This window comes from Ranitomeya imitator, chromosome 5 (genome assembly GCF_032444005.1).
Source record: "Ranitomeya imitator isolate aRanImi1 chromosome 5, aRanImi1.pri, whole genome shotgun sequence".
Lineage (NCBI taxonomy): Eukaryota > Metazoa > Chordata > Amphibia > Anura > Dendrobatidae > Ranitomeya > Ranitomeya imitator.
This window is the reverse complement of record NC_091286.1, coordinates 171,609,577-171,629,246: the sequence shown is the minus strand read 5'-3', so window position 1 is coordinate 171,629,246 and position 19,670 is coordinate 171,609,577. Positions and strand designations below refer to the sequence as shown.

The following is a 19,670-nucleotide window of genomic DNA, read 5'->3' as shown; positions in this document are numbered from 1 at the left end:
TTCTCTAGGCCAAGACACACCACATTGAGAGTGGAATAAGGATCTCTAGGCCCAGACACACCACACAGAGTGGAATAAGGATCTCTAGGCCCAGACATACCACACAGAGTGGAATAAGGGTCTCTAGGCCCACATACACCACAATGAGAGTGGAATAAGGGTCTTTATGCCCAGACACACCACACAGAGTGGAATAAGGTTCTCTAGGCCAAGACACACCACATTGAGAGTGGAATAAGGATCTCTAGGCCCAGACACACCACACAGAGTGGAATGAGGATCTCTAGGCCCAGACATACCACACATAGTGGAATAAGGGTCTCTAGGCCCACATACACCACAATGAGAGTGGAATAAGGGTCTTTATGCCCAGACACACCACACAGAGTGGAATAAGGTTCTCTAGGCCAAGACACACCACATTGAGAGTGGAATAAGGATCTCTAGGCCCAGACATACCACACAGAGTGGAATAAGGATCTCTAGGCCCAGACATACCACACAGAGTGGAATAAGGGTCTCTAGGCCCACACACACCACAATGAGAGTGGAATAAGGGTCTTTATGCCCAGACACACCACACAGAGTGGAATAAGGTTCTCTAGGCCAAGACACACCACATTGAGAGTGGAATAAGGATCTCTAGGCCCAGACACACCACACAGAGTGGAATAAGGTTCTCTAGGCCAAGACACACCACATTGAGAGTGGAATAAGGATCTCTAGGCCCAGACATACCACACAGAGTGGAATAAGGATCTCTAGGCCCAGACATACCACACAGAGTGGAATAAGGGTCTCTAGGCCCACACACACCACAATGAGAGTGGAATAAGGGTCTTTATGCCCAGACACACCACACAGAGTGGAATAAGGTTCTCTAGGCCAAGACACACCACATTGAGAGTGGAATAAGGATCTCTAGGCCCAGACACACCACACAGAGTGGAATAAGGTTCTCTAGGCCAAGACACACCACATTGAGAGTGGAATAAGGATCTCTAGGCCCAGACATACCACACAGAGTGGAATAAGGATCTCTAGGCCCAGACATACCACACAGAGTGGAATAAGGGTCTCTAGGCCCACACACACCACACAGAGTGGAATAAGGGTCTCTAGGCCCACACACACCACAATGAGAGTGGAATAAGGGTCTTTATGCCCAGACACACCACACAGAGTGGAATAAGGTTCTCTAGGCCAAGACACACCACATTGAGAGTGGAATAAGGATCTCTAGGCCCAGACACACCACACAGAGTGGAATAAGGGTCTCTAGGCCCACATACACCACAATGAGAGTGGAATAAGGGTCTTTATGCCCAGACACACCACACAGAGTGAAATAAGGGTCTTTATGCCCAGACACACCACACAGAGTGGAATAAGGGTCTCTAGGCCCACATACACCACAATGAGAGTGGAATAAGGGTCTTTATGCCCAGACACACCACACAGAGTGAAATAAGGGTCTTTATGCCCAGACACACCACACAGAGTGGAATAAGGGTCTCTAGGCCCAGACACACCACAGTGAGAGTGGAATTACAACTCCTAAGAACAGAATCTGTACTCTGGGACAATGGATGAGTGAACCGAACATGTAGAACCTGGAGAAGTAAACTGGGCCCAGAGATCTTTGTTGAAATCCATTCTGCATTTTTTTTGCTGCCTGTGTTTTGCTGTCTTGTATTTCAATGGAGCCCATGGAAGTCAAGGACTATCAATCGGCAGCTAATTATTTGCAGGTGTGCAATGATTGTTTAATAAACGTATGTTATTGTTGTTATTAGAACTCCTAAATAAACTGTTCTTAATAAACTTGTGGGTAGTTTTCTGTGTGGGAAATTTTCGCCGACATTCTTCTGTGCTGCAGAGCATCTCACCTATAATTCTATACTATTCTCTGTCCTGCAGAGCACTCACCTATAACTATATATTATTCTGCCCTGCAGAGCATCTCATGTATACCTGCATAGTATCCCCCTGTGCTGCAGAGCATCTCACCTATAATTCTATACTATTCTCTGTCCTGAAGAGCATCTCACCTATAAGTATATATTGTTCTTCTGCTCTGCAGTGCATCTCACGTATACCTGCATACTATCCCCCTGTCCTGCAGAGCATTTAACCTATTGATCTATGCTATTCTCTATCCTGCAGGGCATCTCACCTATAATTCTATACTATTCTCTGTCCTGCAGAGCATCTCACCTATAACTCTGTACTATTCTCCTGACCTGCAGAGCATCTCAACTATAATTCTATATTATTCTTCTGCCCTGCAAAGCATCTCACATATACCTGCATACTATACCCCTGTCCTGCAGAGCATTAAACCTATAGATCTTTGCTATTATCTGTCCTGCAGAGCAACTCACCAATAATTCGATATTATTCTTCTGCCCTGCAGAGCATCTCACGTATACCTGCATACTATCCCGTCCTGCAGAGCATTTAACCTATAGATATTCGCTACTCTCTGTCCTGCAGAGCATCTCACCTATAATTATATATTATTCTTCCGCCCTGCAGAGCATCTCTTGAATACATGCATATACTACCCCCCTGTCCTGCAGAGCATGTAACCTTTAACCCCTTTACCCCCAAGGGTGGTTTGCACGTTAATGACCAGGCCAATTTTTACAATTCTGACCACTGTCCCTTTATGAGGTTATAACTCCGAAACGCTTCAACGGATCCTGGTGATTCTGACATTGTTTTCTCGTGACATATTGTACTTCATGATAGTGGTAAAATTTCTTTGATAGTACCTGCGTTTATTTGTGAAAAAAACGGAAATTTGGCGAAAATTTTGAAAATTTCGCAATTTTCAAACTTTGAATTTTTATGCAATTAAATCACAGAGATATGTCACACAAAATACTTAATAAGTAACATTTCCCACATGTCTCCTTTACATCAGCATAATTTTGGAACCAATTTTTTTTTTTGTTAGGGAGTTATAAGGGTTAAAAGTTGACCAGCAATTTCTCATTTTTACAACACCATTTTTTTTTAGGGACCACGTCTCATTTGAAGTCATTTTGAGGGGTCTATATGATAGAAAATGCCCAAGTGTGACACCATTCTAAAAACTGCACCCCTCAAGGTGCTCAAAACCACGTTCAAGAAGTTTATTAACCCTTCAGGTGTTTAATAGGAATTTTTGGAATGTTTAAATAAAAATGAACATTTAACTTTTTTACACAAAAAATTTACTTCAGCTCCAATTTGTTTTATTTTACCAAGGGTAACAGGAGAAATTGGACCCAAAAAGTTGTTGTCCAATTTGTCCTGAGTACGCTGATACCCCATATGTGGCAGTAAACCACTGTTTGGGCGCATGGGAGAGCTCGGAAGGGAAGGAGCGCAGTTTGACTTTTCAATGCAAAATTGACAGAAATTGAGATGGGACGCCATGTTGCGTTTGGAGAGCCACTGATGTGCCTAAACATTGAAACCCCCCACAAGTGACACCATTTTGGAAAGTAGACCCCCTAAGGAACTTATCTAGAGGTGTGGTGAGCACTTTGACCCACCAAGTGCTTCACAGAAGTTTATAATGCAGAACCGTAAAAATAAAAAATCATATTTTTTCACAAAAATTATATTTTTGCCCCCAATTTTTTATTTTTCCAAGGGTAAGAGAAGAAATTGGACCTCAAAAGTTGTTGTCCAATTTGTCCCGAGTACGCTGATACCCCATATGTGGCAGTAAACCACTGTTTGGGCGCATGGGAGAGCTCGGAAGGGAAGGAGCGCCGTTTGACTTTTCAATGCAAAATTGACAGGAATTGAGATGGGACGCCATGTTGCGTTTGGAGAGCCACTGATGTGCCTAAACATTGAAACCCCCCACAAGTGACACCATTTTGGAAAGTAGACCCCCTAAGGAACTTATCTGGATGTGTGGTGAGCACTTTGACCCACCAAGGGCTTCACAGAAGTTTATAATGCAGAGCCATAAAAATAAAACAAAATTTTTTTCCCACAAAAATTATTTTTTAGCCCCCAGTTTTGTATTTTCCCTAGGGTAACAGGAGAAATTGGACCCCAAAAGTTGTTGTCCAATTTGTCCTGAGTACGCTGATACCCCATATGTGGGGGGGAACCACCGTTTGGGCGCATGGGAGGGTTCGGAAGGGAAGGAGCGCCATTTGGAATGCAGACTTAGATGGAATGGTCTGCAGGCGTCACATTGCGTTTGCAGAGCCCCTAATGTACCTAAACAGTAGAAACCCCCCACAAGTGACACCATTTTGGAAAGTAGACCCCCTAAGGAACTCATCTTGATGTGTTGTGAGAGCTTTGAACCCCCAAGTATTTCACTACAGTTTATAACGCAGAGCCATGCAAATAAAAAATATTTTTTTTTTCCACAAAAATTATATTTTAGCCCCCAGTTTTGTATTTTTCCAAGGTTAGCAGGAGAAATTGGACCCTAAATGTTGTTGTCCAATTTGTCCTGAGTACGCTGATACCCCATATGTGGGGGGGAACCACCGTTTGGGCGCATGGGAGGGTTCGGAAGGGAAGGAGCGCCATTTGGAATGCAGACTTAGATGGAATGGTCTGCAGGCGTCACATTGCGTTTGCAGAGCCCCTAATGTACCTAAACAGTAGAAACCCCCCACAAGTGACACCATTTTGGAAAGTAGACCCCCTAAGGAACTCATCTTGATGTGTTGTGAGAGCTTTGAACCCCCAAGTATTTCACTACAGTTTATAACGCAGAGCCATGCAAATAAAAAATATTTTTTTTTCCACAAAAATTATATTTTAGCCCCCAGTTTTGTATTTTTCCAAGGTTAGCAGGAGAAATTGGACCCTAAATGTTGTTGTCCAATTTGTCCTGAGTACGCTGATACCCGATATGTGGGGGGGAACCACCGTTTGGGCGCATGGGAGGGCTCGGAAGGGAAGGAGCATCATTTGGAATGCAGACTTAGATGGATTGGTCTGCAGGCGTCACATTGCGTTTGCAGAGCCCCTAATGTACCTAAACAGTAGAAACCCCCCACAAGTGACCCCATATTGGAAACTAGACCCCTCAATGAACTTATCTAGATGTGTTGTGAGAACTTTGAACCCCCAAGTGTTTCACTACAGTTTATAACGCAGAGCCGTGAAAATAAAAAATCTTTTTGTTTTCCCACAAAAATTATTTTTTAGCCCCCAGTTTTGTATTTTCCCAAGGGTAACAGGAGAAATTGGTCCACAAAAGTTGTTGTCCAATTTGTCCTGAGTACGCTGATACCCCATATGTTGGGGTAAACCCCTGTTTGGGCACACAGGAGAGCTCGGAAGGGAAGGAGCACTGTTTTACTTTTTCAACGCAGAATTGGCTGGAATTGAGATCGGACGCCATGTCGTGTTTGGAGAGCCCCTGATGTGCCGAAACAGTGGAAACCCCCCAATTATAACTGAAACCCTAATCTAAACACACCCCTAACCCTAATTCCAACGGTAACCCTAACCACACCTCTAACCCTGACACACCCCTAACCCTAATCCCAACCCTATTCCCAACTGTAAATGTAATCTAAACCCTAACCCTAACTTTAGCCCCAACCCTAACTGTAGCCCCAACCCTAACCCTAACCCTAGCCCTAAGCCTAGCCCTAACCCTAACCCTAGCCCTAACCCTAGCCCTAGCCCTAACCCTAGCCCTAACCCTAGCCCTAACCCTAACCCTAGCCCTAACCCTAGCCCTAGCCCTAACCCTAGCCCTAACCCTAGCCCTAATGGGAAAATGGAAATAAATACATTTTTTTTTTATTTTTCCCTAACTGAGGGGGTGATGAAGGGGGGTTTGATTTACTTTTATAGCGAGTTTTTTAGCGGATTTTTATGATTGGCAGCCGTCACACACTGAAAGACCCTTTTTATTGCAAAAAATATTTTTTGCAATACCACATTTTGAGAGCTATAATTTTTCCATATTTTGGTCCACAGAGTCATGTGAGGTCTTGTTTTTTGCGGGACGAGTTGACGTTTTTATTGAAAACATTTTTGGGCACGTGACATTTTTTTATCGCTTTTTATTCCGATTTTTGTGAGGAAGAATGACCAAAAGCCAGCTATTCATGAATTTCTATTGGGGGAGGCGTTTATACCGTTCCGTGTTTGGTAAAATTGATAAATCAGTTTTATTCTTCGGGTCAGTACGATTACAGCGATACCTCATTTATATCATTTTTTTATGGTTTGGTGCTTTTATACGATAAAAACTATTTTACAGAAAAAATAATTATTTTTGCATCGCTTTATTCTCAGGACTATAACTTTTTTATTTTTTTGCTGATGATGCTGTATGGCGGCTCTTTTTTTGCGGGACAATATGACGCTTTCAGCGGTGTCATGGTTATTTATATCTGTCCTTTTGATCGCGTGTTATTCCACTTTTTGTTCGGCGGTATGATAATAAAGCGTTGTTTTTTGCCTCGTTTTTTTTTTTTTTTCTTACGGTGTTTACTGAAGGAGTTAACTAGTGGGACAGTTTTATAGGTCGGGTCGTTACGGACGCGGCGATACTAAATATGTGTACTTTTATTGGTTTTTTTTTTTTTATTTCGATGAAGAAATGTATTTATGGGAATAATATTTTTTTTTTTTTTTCATTATTTTGGAATATTTTTTTTTATTTTTTTTACACATTTGGAAAATTTTTTTTTTACTTTTTTACTTTGTCCCAGGGGGGGACATCACAGATCAGTGATCTGACAGTTTGCACAGCACTCTGTCAGATCACTGATCTGACATGCAGCGCTGCAGGCTTCACAGTGCCTGCTCTGAGCAGGCTCTGTGAAGCCACCTCCCTCCCTGCAGGACCCGGATCCGCGGCCATCTTGGATCCGGGGCTGGAGGGAGCAGGGAGGGAGGTGAGACCCTCGCAGCAACGCGATCACATCGCGTTGCTCCGGGGGTCTCAGGGAAGCCCGCAGGGAGCCCCCTCCCTGCGCGGTGCTTCCCTGCACCGCCGGCACATCGCGATCATCTTTGATCGCGGTGTGCCAGGGGTTAATGTGCCGGGGGCGGTCCGTGACCGCTCCTGGCACATAGTGCCGGATGTCAGCTGCGATAAGCAGCTGACACCCGGCCGCGATCGGCTATGACGTACTATCCCGTCCAGGGTCAGATAAGCCCAGGGCACCTCGACGGGATAGTACGTCTAAGGTCACAGAGGGGTTAATTCAGTCTGTGGGTAATTTTCTGTGGGCATTTTTCACCTTGCACCTCAAATATCATAGATCTGAAACTTTGTGATGCTGCAATTGGCAATTTTCCGTGTGGGCATTTTTCTGGCCACCACGAGGACAGCCTCAGTGACTGGTGGTGACGTCGTTGAGGTTATGTCCGGTCACTGAGGCTCCGTTCCCAGCCAGGCTGAACTGCAGTGACCTCGGCGAGATCCCTTTTTGCAGTGTGAGAGTTTATACCTCCAATCACGCTGTCTTTTCACAGCGTGGGAACCGCAGATCTCTGACCAGCGGGGATGATTTCACCGCCGATCAGAAGCGGTGTTTGCCATGCTGTCTTGCACATTACAGCGCAGCAAACACTGGATGTTCAGGCCCCCCACTCAAGTGAATGGGGTCCGGGTACTGCTCTGGTAACCGAACCCGAACTTTTTGTTACTGCTCGGCCGAACCCGCAGGACCCCAACATCCAGGTGTCCGCCCCATCTCTATTGGATAGCACTCGGTCATGTTATGTGTGAGTGAGCCCTTATCTATTACATGGCCTAAAAATAATCTTACAACATACAAACATGTGCGACTGAGCATAGCTGCTATTGTGTCTTCTGTTAAGCTGGCTTACAAACTACATTTTTCCCTTTAAGGCTACATTCAGACATCCATGTAAGCATCACCATCTGAGTGAAAAGGAACCATTTTCTTCCCATGTGTCATATATTAAGTTTCTTCGGGTGTGGAAGGAGGTGGTGATTGGGATTTTCTCAATTTGTTTTTTTTTTTACCCCACTGAATCAGAAAGATTGTCTGAACTTTTTATTTATTTTTTTACACAATGACTCGTGTATGTGTATCATTCTGAAAAAAAAGATGTGTATGTATGCCAATGAAACGCTATAGGCGTCAAATGAAAGAGGCCGAGCAGCAATACTGCACCCAACATGTGGGCAAGTGTAGCACTCATTTAAGGTATTGTGCACCAGGGATTTATACACAGTAGAAGATCTCATGCACACACTGCTGATAATAAACCGGCGCAGCAGATTTTACATGTTATACCACCGATGTGTCAAGCTTCACTGCACCATTTTCAGAATAATATTTACCACTGTACATTCAAAGGGAATGTCTTATGTGTACATGCCCTAAATGAAAATGGTCATAGTTTTCTGATCCAAGGGAAAAAAAAAATAGACACCTCTAATTGTGTCCTCTACAAACAGCCTAAATTAAAAAGCATGCAAGAGAATTCCATATATTCATCAAAAATGTCAATGAGACATTTAATAAGCAGATTCTATTAGTAACAGATACCAGAAAGGTAAAAAAAAATGTTGAGCAGTATTAACATTTTAAGAAGAACACAAAAAGGCAGTGTCCTTTCCAAAGATGCCGACAAAATCTGCCACAGAGATGGACAGGAGATTGCACTATGAGCACTTGAAGATACACAGTGGGGATGAATCATTCATTATATGCCAGAAAACTGCCATATAAAAATTGCAATTACCGTATTTTATGGATAAGATTTTGGGGTGGAAAACAAGGACTTTTTTTTTTTTATAAATAAAATGGGGGTGTCTTATAGTCGGTTTTAATGGTAGCATACTTGGGGGGGCGACTGTGGTGGAGTGGGTTCAAAGGAGGCAGAGGCGATGCTTCAGGAGGCCCGTGGTCACAGGAGTGGGGAAATGCTGCGTTGTCTAGGTTCTCAGAAGATGTCGGTGCCCTTGAGTGGAATCCCCTTTCTCAATCATTTCCCTGCGTTGGCATTCGGGAAAATGGCCACCGGAAGCAACCCATGTGCAGACAGATTTCAGGAGACAAGGCCATTTTCCAGAAGCCCACAGAACGTAAAGGATACTCCGCTCATCGGTACCAACATCTTCTGAGAGCCCATGCATCGCCACGCTAATGCTGCTGGCCTCCTGAAGCCGCAACACCCCACCTCATGTGACCCTGCTCCAACGCCCCCCCTCCCACCCCGGTAAGTTCATTTGGGTTTGTAAGATGCACCCCCATTTTCCTCCCAAATTTGGAAAAATAAAGCATCTTATAATCCGAAAAATACGGTAATTGTTTTATAACACTCAGTTATGTAAAAATGGAAAAATGTTGTGACTTGCCAATTTTACATCGGATCTCTTATTTTTTTCTGAAAAATGGAGCTTAACAGAAGGGGCATGGCCTTCTGCAAGCCTACAGATTCAGTATATTTTACCACTAAGTAGTGTGAATTAGAACAGAAATCTACTTCACCTTATGAAGTACATTTTCTGGCAGGCATCTCAAAAGATGAGCAAAATTATTTTAGTGTAGTGCACTTCTTAAAGAATTTGTTTCGCTTCACTCCATCGGACTTTTGAATAAGACTGGGGTATAAAGCCCCCTCTCTCTTGATGAATTGCCCCGAAAGTATTCTCAGAAGCCGAGATACACGTGTTACCCATCACTACTCTTTACAAGGCAATAACTTGCTTTACACACATATTATACAGTATATGCTCTGACAAAACACTGTGCGTTTGAAACGCGTTGCTGGATATGTAAATACTATACATTGATTTCTTATCTATTTTTCAAAAAAATTTTCACAATTTTAAGACGCTGGATTTTTTCTACATTTGTGTTACAAGTGGACCTTTTGATTCCGTGCTTCTACAGGCCCAGAGCCCGGGTGAGCTGGAAATTTCCCTTTTTCTATAAATAACTTCCTTTACCCGTGACATGGTCTTTTCAAGCCAAGCGTATGGGCCTTTACCAAGAGGTGAGGGGCAAGGTAGATTATACAGCAATGTTACAATTGCACTATATTATGCTGCACTCTCTGGCATCTGCTTCTGCTACTCAAGGGAGAATAACACCTATTAAATGGAAAGTCGTCCATACAAGGACACAGTAGCGTGTGGCGCCACTGAAAGAATAAATGCTTGGTTCAAGTTGTGCCTAAAAGATAACCAAATAATTCTTATAGATTATTCATTTTTTTCACACTACAGAGATAATCATTGTGCCATCAGCCCGGGGAAAAAGGTGCTTGTTAACCTAAAAACCATATTGAATAGCTAAGGATAAAACACTAAATGGTTGGACATATCTTAAAAATTATGTCCAAGATGGAAGAACCTCTACATCTGGAGACTTATTTACCCTCAAATAAATAAGATGTCTACATTAACTCTTCACATGTGTGCCATAAAACATATTTAACAAGTACAAATACATGTGTACACATTTTTTAGTTCACACTATAAAAACAGGACTTGCAGTTGCACTTCATGCTTGATGTTTAGGAAAGAATAAGAAAGTTGGAACTATGCCTTGCCTAAATAGAACTCAATATCAAAAAGAGAATTATGACCGAGGAATAAGGCAAGCTCCACTTATACATCACATGTATACAGTTTTTCCCAATGTATGTAAAAATTCCACAACTGCTTTCCAGCATTAAGATCAGTCTAGAAGAAATATAAAGGATGTTAAAACTTAAAATTTGGATGTTGCAACAGTCTTGGGAAGCCCAATTAGTTCAATAGCCACTCCAAAGTAAAGGTTATTGAAAGCCCCCAAGTGAAACAAAACAGATAGGGTTATAGGAAGAGCAACACTAAAGAGAAAAAGAAGAACAAAATAAGATAAAGATATGCTTGGGAGCAAAAATAAATAAGATATTAATGTGAATAATGAAAAGGAATAAAAATTAAGTCAGTGTTTGAAAATGGGGGGGAAAAAATGAAAAAAGCAAGAGCAATTCAGGTAGAAAGGCTTGTCAGTAAAGAAGCCAAGTCAGGGGCTTTTTTCTTCTACCTTGTACCCAGCTGATTTGGACCCTACAGAACGTTTGGTGCCATCCTTTTTGGGGGTCGATTTTTCTTTGGCTTTCGGTTTTGCCTGAAATGATTCCTCCTGGGTATCATGTGCATTTTCACCATCAGACACATTAGCAGAGGAACTATCCTGAAAGAAAAATTATATCTTGTAAGGATCAAAAATAAATGAACACAAATAAAAATAACTATTGCCACAATTTATTAAGACTAGAGTTGTACACGCCAGTCTTAATGAGGAGCTATGGAGGTGTAAGGCTACTTTCACACTAGCGTTTTCTGCAATCCGTCACAATGCGTCGTTTTGCAGAAAAAACGCATCCTGCAAAAGTGCTTGCAGGATGCGTTTTTTCCCCATAGACTTGCATTGACGACGCATTTGCGATGGATTGCCACACGTCGCATCCGTCGAGCGACGGGGAGATTCCGACGCTAGTGTGAAAGTAGCCTAATAGACACCCGATTCATTACCAGGCACGTCTCTTAATGAATCAAAAGCATCGTACAAGTGGTGTGCGGATAGCCAGAAGTCTTACTGCAGACACATGCTGAAGTAAGATTTCTGGCGTAAGGTACGGCAGCACTGAACATGAATTAGATAGCCGAGCATTGTCAGGGCTGCCAGGGACTAGCATTAAAATGACAAAACCAAATCGCCATACACTTTAATGGCGGAGTCTTACGGTACTTGCAAAACGGAGGAGAATAAAGGTACCGTCACACTCAGCGACGCTGCAGCGAGATAGACAACGATCCGACCTAAACTAGATCACAGGAGCATCGCTGTATAGGTCGCTGTAGAGACGTCTAACAGAATGATGCAGGAGCGATCCAGTGACGTAACGGCGACGCACTTATCGTTCTCGCTCCATGTAAAACGTTGCTGGCGTCGTTGCTTTTGATGTCAAACATGACGATACACGCCGATCTAGCGACCAAATAAAGTTCTGGACTTTCTGCTCCGACCAGCGATATAACAGCGGGATCCAGATCGCTGCTGCGTGTCAAACACAACGAGATCGCTATCCAGGACGCTGCAACGTCACGGATTGTTGTCGTTCTCGTTGCAAAGTTGCTGAGTAAGACGGTACCTTTAGACATGCTCTGTGTCGCAAAGACCAAACACACAAATCTGTTTTTAATACAGATGTGTGTATGGATCAATGTAACGCTATGGGTCAGAGTGCTGTCAGAAAAATAAAACAGCACAAGGATGTGTGAATGCTTCCATATACTGAGGTTTGTACACCACACAATTAAAATTAAGTTGACAAATGTTGTTACTTACTATGAAGAAAAGTGTTAATATTTTTATGATGAATTTTCAATGCTTCAAATCTCACACCTCAATGTGTGAATTTGCATTACTGCCATATTGAAAATCTCCACCCTTGCAGAATGTTATTGTGGTGATTAATATGTCACTTTACATAATTGCGTATCAATGTGCACCCATCTGCCAACGATCAAGACCATCAGAATGTCCATAATGCTAATGATTTTGCCAATGCTCACTTATCTACTATATAATTGTCTAAGGGTCAATCACTTCCTTCTTTCTGTCTGTCCTTCTGTCTGTCTGTTACGGATATTCATTGGTCGCGGCCTCTGTCTGTCATGGAAATACAAGTTGCTGAGTGGTCGTGGCAAAACGCCCACGACCATTGCCATGACCAATCAGCGACGGGCACAGTCCGGCGGCAAAATGGCCGCTCTTTCCTCCCCACAGTCAGTGCCCGCTCCATACTCCCCTCCAGTCAGCCCTCACACAGGGTTAATGCCGTTACCGGAGCGCGGTGTAATGCACTCCCGTAATGCAGCTATTAACCCTGTGTGACCAACTTTTTACTATTGATGCTGCCTATGCAGCATCAATAGTAAAAAGATCTAATGTTAAAAATAATAAAAATAAAAAATCGTTATATACTCACCGTCCGTCGGCCCCTCGGATCCAGAACAGGCCTTTCCCGCTCCTCGCGACGCTCCGGTGACCGGTCCATGCATTGCGATCTCGCGACATGATGACGTGGCGGTCTCGCGAGACCGCTACGTCATCATCTCGCTTGACCGCAATGCACTCTTCAGACCGGAGCGCATGAGGAGCGTCGGTAACCACTTCGATTCGGGGGCCAACGGAAGGTGAGTATATAACTATTTTTTATTTAAATTCTTTTTTTTTTTTAAATAGGGATAGGATGCCAACATTGCTATATACTACGTGGGCTGTGCAATATAAAAAGTGGGCTGTGCAATACACTACGTGGGCTGTGCTATCCACAATATACTGCATGGGCTGTGCACTATACTATGTGGGCTGTGCAATATACTGCGTGGGCTGTGCAATATACTGCGTGGGCTGCGCAATATACTGCGTGGGCTGCGCAATATACTGCGTGGGCTGTGCAATATACTGCGTGGGCTGTGCAATATACTGCGTGGGCTGTGCAATATACTGCGTGGGCTGTGCAATATACTGCGTGGGCTGTGCAATATACTAGGTGGGCTGTGCAATATACTAGGTGGGCTGTGCTATACACTAAGTGAGCTGTGCTATACACTACGTGGCCTGTGTTATACGCTACGTGGCCCGTGTTATACGCTATGTGGCCCGCGTTATACACTACGTGGCCTGCGTTATACACTACGTGGCCTGCGTTATACACTACGTGGGCTGTGTTATACACTACGTGGGCTGTGCTCTATACTACGTGGCTGTGCTATATACTCCGTGGGCTGTTATATACTCCGTGGCTGTGCTATATACTACGTGGCTGTGCTATATACTACATGGCTGTGCTATATATACTACGTGGGCTGTTATATACTATGTGGCTGTGCTATATACTACGTGGCCGGCTGCGAACAATTAGCAACAGGCACAGTCCGGCTGCGAATTGGCACGGGATTTGAACCACGCTTCGCTAATTGGTCGCGGCCGGCCGAATCCTGTGTATTCAATGTATTATTGTAAATTCTTAATAAATAAACTACACACATATTCTAGAATACCCGATGCGTTAGAATCGGGCTACCATCTAGTAAAATATATTTCCTCCTTCCAAGCAGAATAAAACATCAGGACTTGTGCCTTGTTTCAACTATGCAATTCATAATTCAAGAAACACTTTATTACTGAAGATTTGATCTTCTTCTTTTCACGTCCTTCATCAACCTCATCGGAATCTCCATCACTGTCAAGGGCCAGCAGTTCAGGGTCTAGAGGATCTAGTGGCGGCTCATATAAAGCAGTGTTTAATGGCAAGTACCGGAGTTCATTAGGGGAATACCTGAAAAACAAGACAAAGTTGTGAATGATATAAAAACATTGCATATTGCCCCGAAAGAAGCAAAAAATAAAAGCAGACCTTTCACCTGGACAATCTGGAGAAGTATTGCAATTCAGCCACATCTTGTTTAGCCTCCCTCATTTTGCAGCAAATGTTGACATTCCAGACAAAGCCTAATTTGGGGTCATTCCATGTCAAGTGAACCAATGATTTTTACCTCTATATTTTTAATTCTTTTGAGATTTTGTTATTTGGTAATATTGTGTCAGAGAATGCAAAATGTGAAAAAAAGAATTCTAGATATTTTTTTTTTATTGATTTTCAAAGTTCGAAAAAAGTGGGAATTTCGGTGTTGCCTGCCTTTACATTTCTCCTTATAACTCAGGCCAGAAAAAAGATAGAGCGACATAATAAACACCATCCTGCTCAGAAAAATACAAGCATTCACCAGATATGTGACAGGAGTATCTTTGATAATATTTTACCCATGCAAATGCAAAATTTTAAAAGGCATTTCCGGAAAAATAAAAAAATGTTTAATTTAAAAATTTCAAGAGCTGCACATCTGCTTACTATGCTCCTAGCCACATCTGTTCATCATGTAAAATACAAATTGGGATCATGATGGGGTCATATTTAAAAAATAAGACTTGTGTCAATTCGAAAATCTTGAATCCAGATCAGTTCAGCCTCTGGTCTAAAAGTGTTGGGTCTATATTTAGCAAACAATCCATGATCTTTAGATATTACTGTAGTATTTTTTATGCTACAGCTTAGAAGCAGGAGAGGACAGAGGAGAAAGCTTTGTTAGGGCTGAGAATGACCAGGGGTAGACAGTGACGGTAGCCTCCAGAGGCCATATTCAGACCAAATCCTAACACCCATGCAACTTTTCAACTGTAGTGAGAAAAGTATTCTTCACCCTTGTCCAGCTGACTAGGTACAATTGCAACTATTCCATTTTAAAATTGCAATAACTTTTTTTCGAAAAGCCGTAGAGGGCTGAAATTTCATGACATCTCTGCAGTTTTGGTCCAGAATATATTGGCCAAATATCACAGTGGAGCTATATATGAAGGTACAATTGTACCTCTGCAGCCTGTTAACGTTGTAAAATTATGCAGCCTGACGAAGGTTAACATCCAGTTCATGTATTGTACAAACCAGGACTATGAAGGAGGAGAGTTTGTGAAAACATCGGTTACAGGAAGCAGAAAGGGGACTCAGCAATACCGCACTGTCATCCCATGTAGTGAAGATCAAATAAAAACAAGGAATTTTTCATTCAGCAAAGACAGTGAAGTGCATGAAGTGGTAAAAGGCGGCACAAGATTGGCAATGGATGACATAACTGGTTATGTGACCTGTGAATATGATTTGCGCTGGTGGCTAGCTAATGTACTCTCCAAAGATTGTGAAAATGAAGAAGTAGAATTGGCTTTTTTTGTGGTCCAGCATCATCCATTGTGTATCCAAGAAAACCAGACATTTTAAAAGTGAACAAAAATCAGATATGAGCGCTTATGGACAAGATTACATTTCACCCACTAGAAGTGACACTGATGATAAAAGGCCAGTTTAAAAACGTACTATAAGGGTATGTGCACACGTTGCAGATTTCCTGCGGATCCGCAGCGTTTTTTTGCCCTGAAGAAACGCTTTAGAACCGCAAGTGATTTACAGTACAATGTAAACCAATAGGAAAATAAAATGCTGTGCTAATGGTGCGGAAAATTCCATGCGGAAACGCTGCGGATTAAAAGAAGTAACATGTCACTTCTTTTTTGCGGATCTGCAGCGTTTTTATACCAATTCCATTCTAGAAATCTGCAGAGGTAAAAAACGCAGTAAATCCGCACAAAATCCGCGCAAAAAACGTGCCAAATCCGCACCTGCGTTTGCTGCCAAGAGATGCAGAATCCGTACAAGAAATTCCTGAGGCTAATCTGCAACGTGGGCACATAGCCTTAAGGCTATATGTTTGACAAGTGTAACCAACTTTTACTATTGATGCTGCCTATGCATTCATCAATAGTAAAAAGATATGTTAAAAATAATAAAAAAATAAAAATAAAAAAAATGGTTATTCTCACCTTCCGATGGCAGCCAATCTCCTCAGCGATGGACGCAGCAGCTTCCGTTCCTATAGATGGTTTGTGTGCAGGACCTGCGATGATGTCACGGCCACGTGACGTCATCGCAGGTCCTTCACACAAAGCATCCATGGGAACGTAAACGGCCGCGTGCACCGCTGAGATGTGGGAGGACTCCGGGGTAGGGCCATAAGAAGTTGAGTATATCACTATTTTTTATTTTAATTCTTTTTTTTTTTTTTTACAATTATATGGTGCCCAGTCCGCGGAGGAGAGTCTTCTCTCCTCCACCCTAGGTACCAACTGCACATGATCTGCTTACTTCCCGCATGGTGGGCATAGCCACATGCAAGAAGTAAGTGGATCAATGCATTCCTATGTGTGCGGAATCCCCGCGATTCCGCAAATTTAATGAACATGCTGCATTTTTTTGGGGTATGCGATTCCGCTCAGGAAAACAACGCAGCATGTGCACAAAAAATGCGGATTGCATTCTATTAAATAGGATGCTTAACGTGAGAGTTATTTTCTAGCGTTTTATAACGAAAAACCGCGAAAAAATGCGATAAATCTGCTACGTGTGCACACAGCCTAATTGTTTCATTAGTTCATATTTTATAGAACGAGAATTTAACTACTATACTATTCTTCTTAAACACTTCAAAAATGACATGTTTGGTGATATAATAGAAAAAAACTGTTACATGTTTAAATAGGTGGCAAAAATATTGGTTCTTTTAATCTTGTTTATAACATAGGATGAGACAGTATTTAGAAAATCACCCTATGATCACCTTTTTTCTTTTGGTTTGTTCAATGCATTCAGGTTGAAAATGCTGAGCAAGTTGAGTTATGATGATTAGGATGGCACTTTCTGTATTTGTTTTTTGTGTTTCTTTATTGTTGCATATAAATGTTGAATTCAATAAGTTGTAATTTGAAAAGAAAAAAGGAAGAAACTCACAAATATAAAATCAAATGATTCAAGGCTTAAAAAAAAATTATAGGTCCCAAGTTGAATCTCTGTACAAATATAAACAAGAACGCATTTTTTCACAATTTTAAACCATTGTGCATCAAAATTTTGAATTTGATTTCTCCAAAACAAAATATAAAGAAACATAGTCTTGTGACATATCAAATGAAAGCCGGTACCATTCTGATAAAAATTATACCTCTCCCATCTTTTTATCTTAAAGGGAACCTGTCACCCCGTTTTTTGAGATTGAGCTATAAATACTGTTAAATAGGGCCTGCGCTGTGTGTTCCTATAGTGTATGTAGTGTACCCCGATTCCCCACCTATGCTGAGAAATAACTTACCAAAGTCGCCGTTTTCGCCTGTCAATCAGGCTGGTCAGGTCGGGAGGGCGTGGTGACATCGCTGGTTCTTCCTCAGCTTTACGTTGGTGGCGTAGTGGTGAACAAGCAGCGCGCGATCTGCGCTGTCATCCCTTTCGTCGGTGGGGGCGGCCATCTTCCTGGGGCCGCGCGTGCGCAGATCGAGTGCTCTGCTGCACGGGGCTTCAGGAAAATGGCCGCGGGATGCTGCGCGTGCGCATTAGAGATCGCGGCGGCCATTTTCCCAAAGCCGAGTTTGCATCTCGGCTTTGGGAAAATGGCCGCCGCGATCTCTAATGCGCACGCGCGGCATCCCGCGGCCATTTTCCTGAAGCCCCGTGCAGCAGAGCACTCGATCTGCGCACGCGCGGCCCCAGGAAGATGGCCGCCCCCACCGACGAAAGGGATGACAGCGCAGATCGCGCGCTGCTTGTTCACCACTACGCCACTACGCCACCAACGTAAAGCTGAGGAAGAACCAGCGATGTCACCACGCCCTCCCGACCTGACCAGCCTGATTGACAGGCGAAATCGGCGACTTTGGTAAGTTATTTCTCAGCATACATGGGGAATCGGGGTACACTACATACACTATAGGAACACACAGCGCAGGCCCTATTTAACAGTATTTATAGCTCAATCTCAAAAAACGGGGTGACAGGTTCCCTTTAATTCTAGCTTCAGATATGATAAAAAAAAAATGCCATACCAGGCCAAAATTTTAGCTTTTTCAAAACTTTAGAAGTCTGTAAAAAATTAACTGATGAACCAAAAAATTCAAAACTTTTAATTTATAACTAACTAAAGTTGTACTTCATAAAAAAAAATTAAAAAAAATCTAAAGGTGTTAGGTAAAAAAGTATTTCATATTTGGATCACTTGATATGGAATTACCCTTTTTCAGAAGTGACATTTGGTGACGAGGCTAGGTTCACATTGCGTTAGTGCAGTCCGTTCAACGCATACGTTAAAAGGACTGCGTTAACCCAAGTGGCGAAAAAGATCGCATTTATGCGATCACGCTAGCGCAGATGCTCTATCCCGAAAACGCTGCAGACTGCGTCCGAGGGTCCGTCACAGAATGACGGCACATCGCTAACGCATGCCGATTATGACATGTGTTAGCGATGCGCTACATAATGGCAGTTAATGGGTGCGCTAACGCATCCGTTACATAGCGTTACTGCAGTTATGTAACGGATGCCGTCAGCGCATTGCCATTAACGCAATGTGAACCCAGCCTAACTCCGAAATGTTTCCTCCAACACTAGTGACTCAGAGTCAATTTGTTCATGCACAGTGGTAATTTTTCATAGTACTGTTTTGTCCATTTATGAAAATAATTGAAATCTGCAAAACACTTTGAATAATCTGCAATTCTCAAACCATGAATTTTTTTTACCAATAACATTATATAATGTATATATCCATCATGAGCATGTGATTTATTGCTCCATGATGAATATGAACGTTGTGCTAATTACACAGTACAGTTTTTGTACCTGTATGAGCCCAAATGATATACAGCAGGTGAAATAAGTATTGAACGCATCACCAATTTTCTAAGTAAATTTATTTCTAAAGGTGCTATTTATCTGAAATTCTCAGCAGAAGTCGGTAATAATCCAACCAATCCACACAGTCAAATAAATCAAACCTTAGTTGTCCATAAATTAAGTTGTGTAATAATGAGAAGTGCCACAGGGAAAAAGTATTGAAAACGCTTAGTGAAATTTAATACTTTGTACAGAAGCCTTTGTTAGTGATGATAGCTTCAAGATGCCTCCTGTATTGAGACACTATTACATGCATTGCTCAGGTGTGATTTTGGCTCATTCTTCCACGCAAACACTCTTCAAATCCTGGAGATTCTGTGGGCTCCAATGAAATTTTCACTTTAGCTCCTTACCTAAATTTTTTT

General features: G+C 42.4%; 1 protein-coding gene across 4 annotated transcripts in view; it reads right to left on the bottom strand.

Annotated features, from left to right (window-relative positions):
- PHF10 (PHD finger protein 10) overlaps positions 1-19,670 on the bottom strand; it is a 307,704-nt gene that overhangs the window by 121,874 nt on the left and 166,160 nt on the right. For all 4 annotated transcript variants that reach the window (XM_069769324.1, XM_069769323.1, XM_069769325.1 and 1 more), the window contains 2 exons: positions 14,163-14,316; positions 11,010-11,159 (listed from right to left, as the gene is read on the bottom strand). In XM_069769324.1, coding sequence (XP_069625425.1) covers positions 11,010-11,159; positions 14,163-14,316 — 304 coding nt within the window. The remainder of the gene's footprint in view (positions 1-11,009; positions 11,160-14,162; positions 14,317-19,670) is intronic.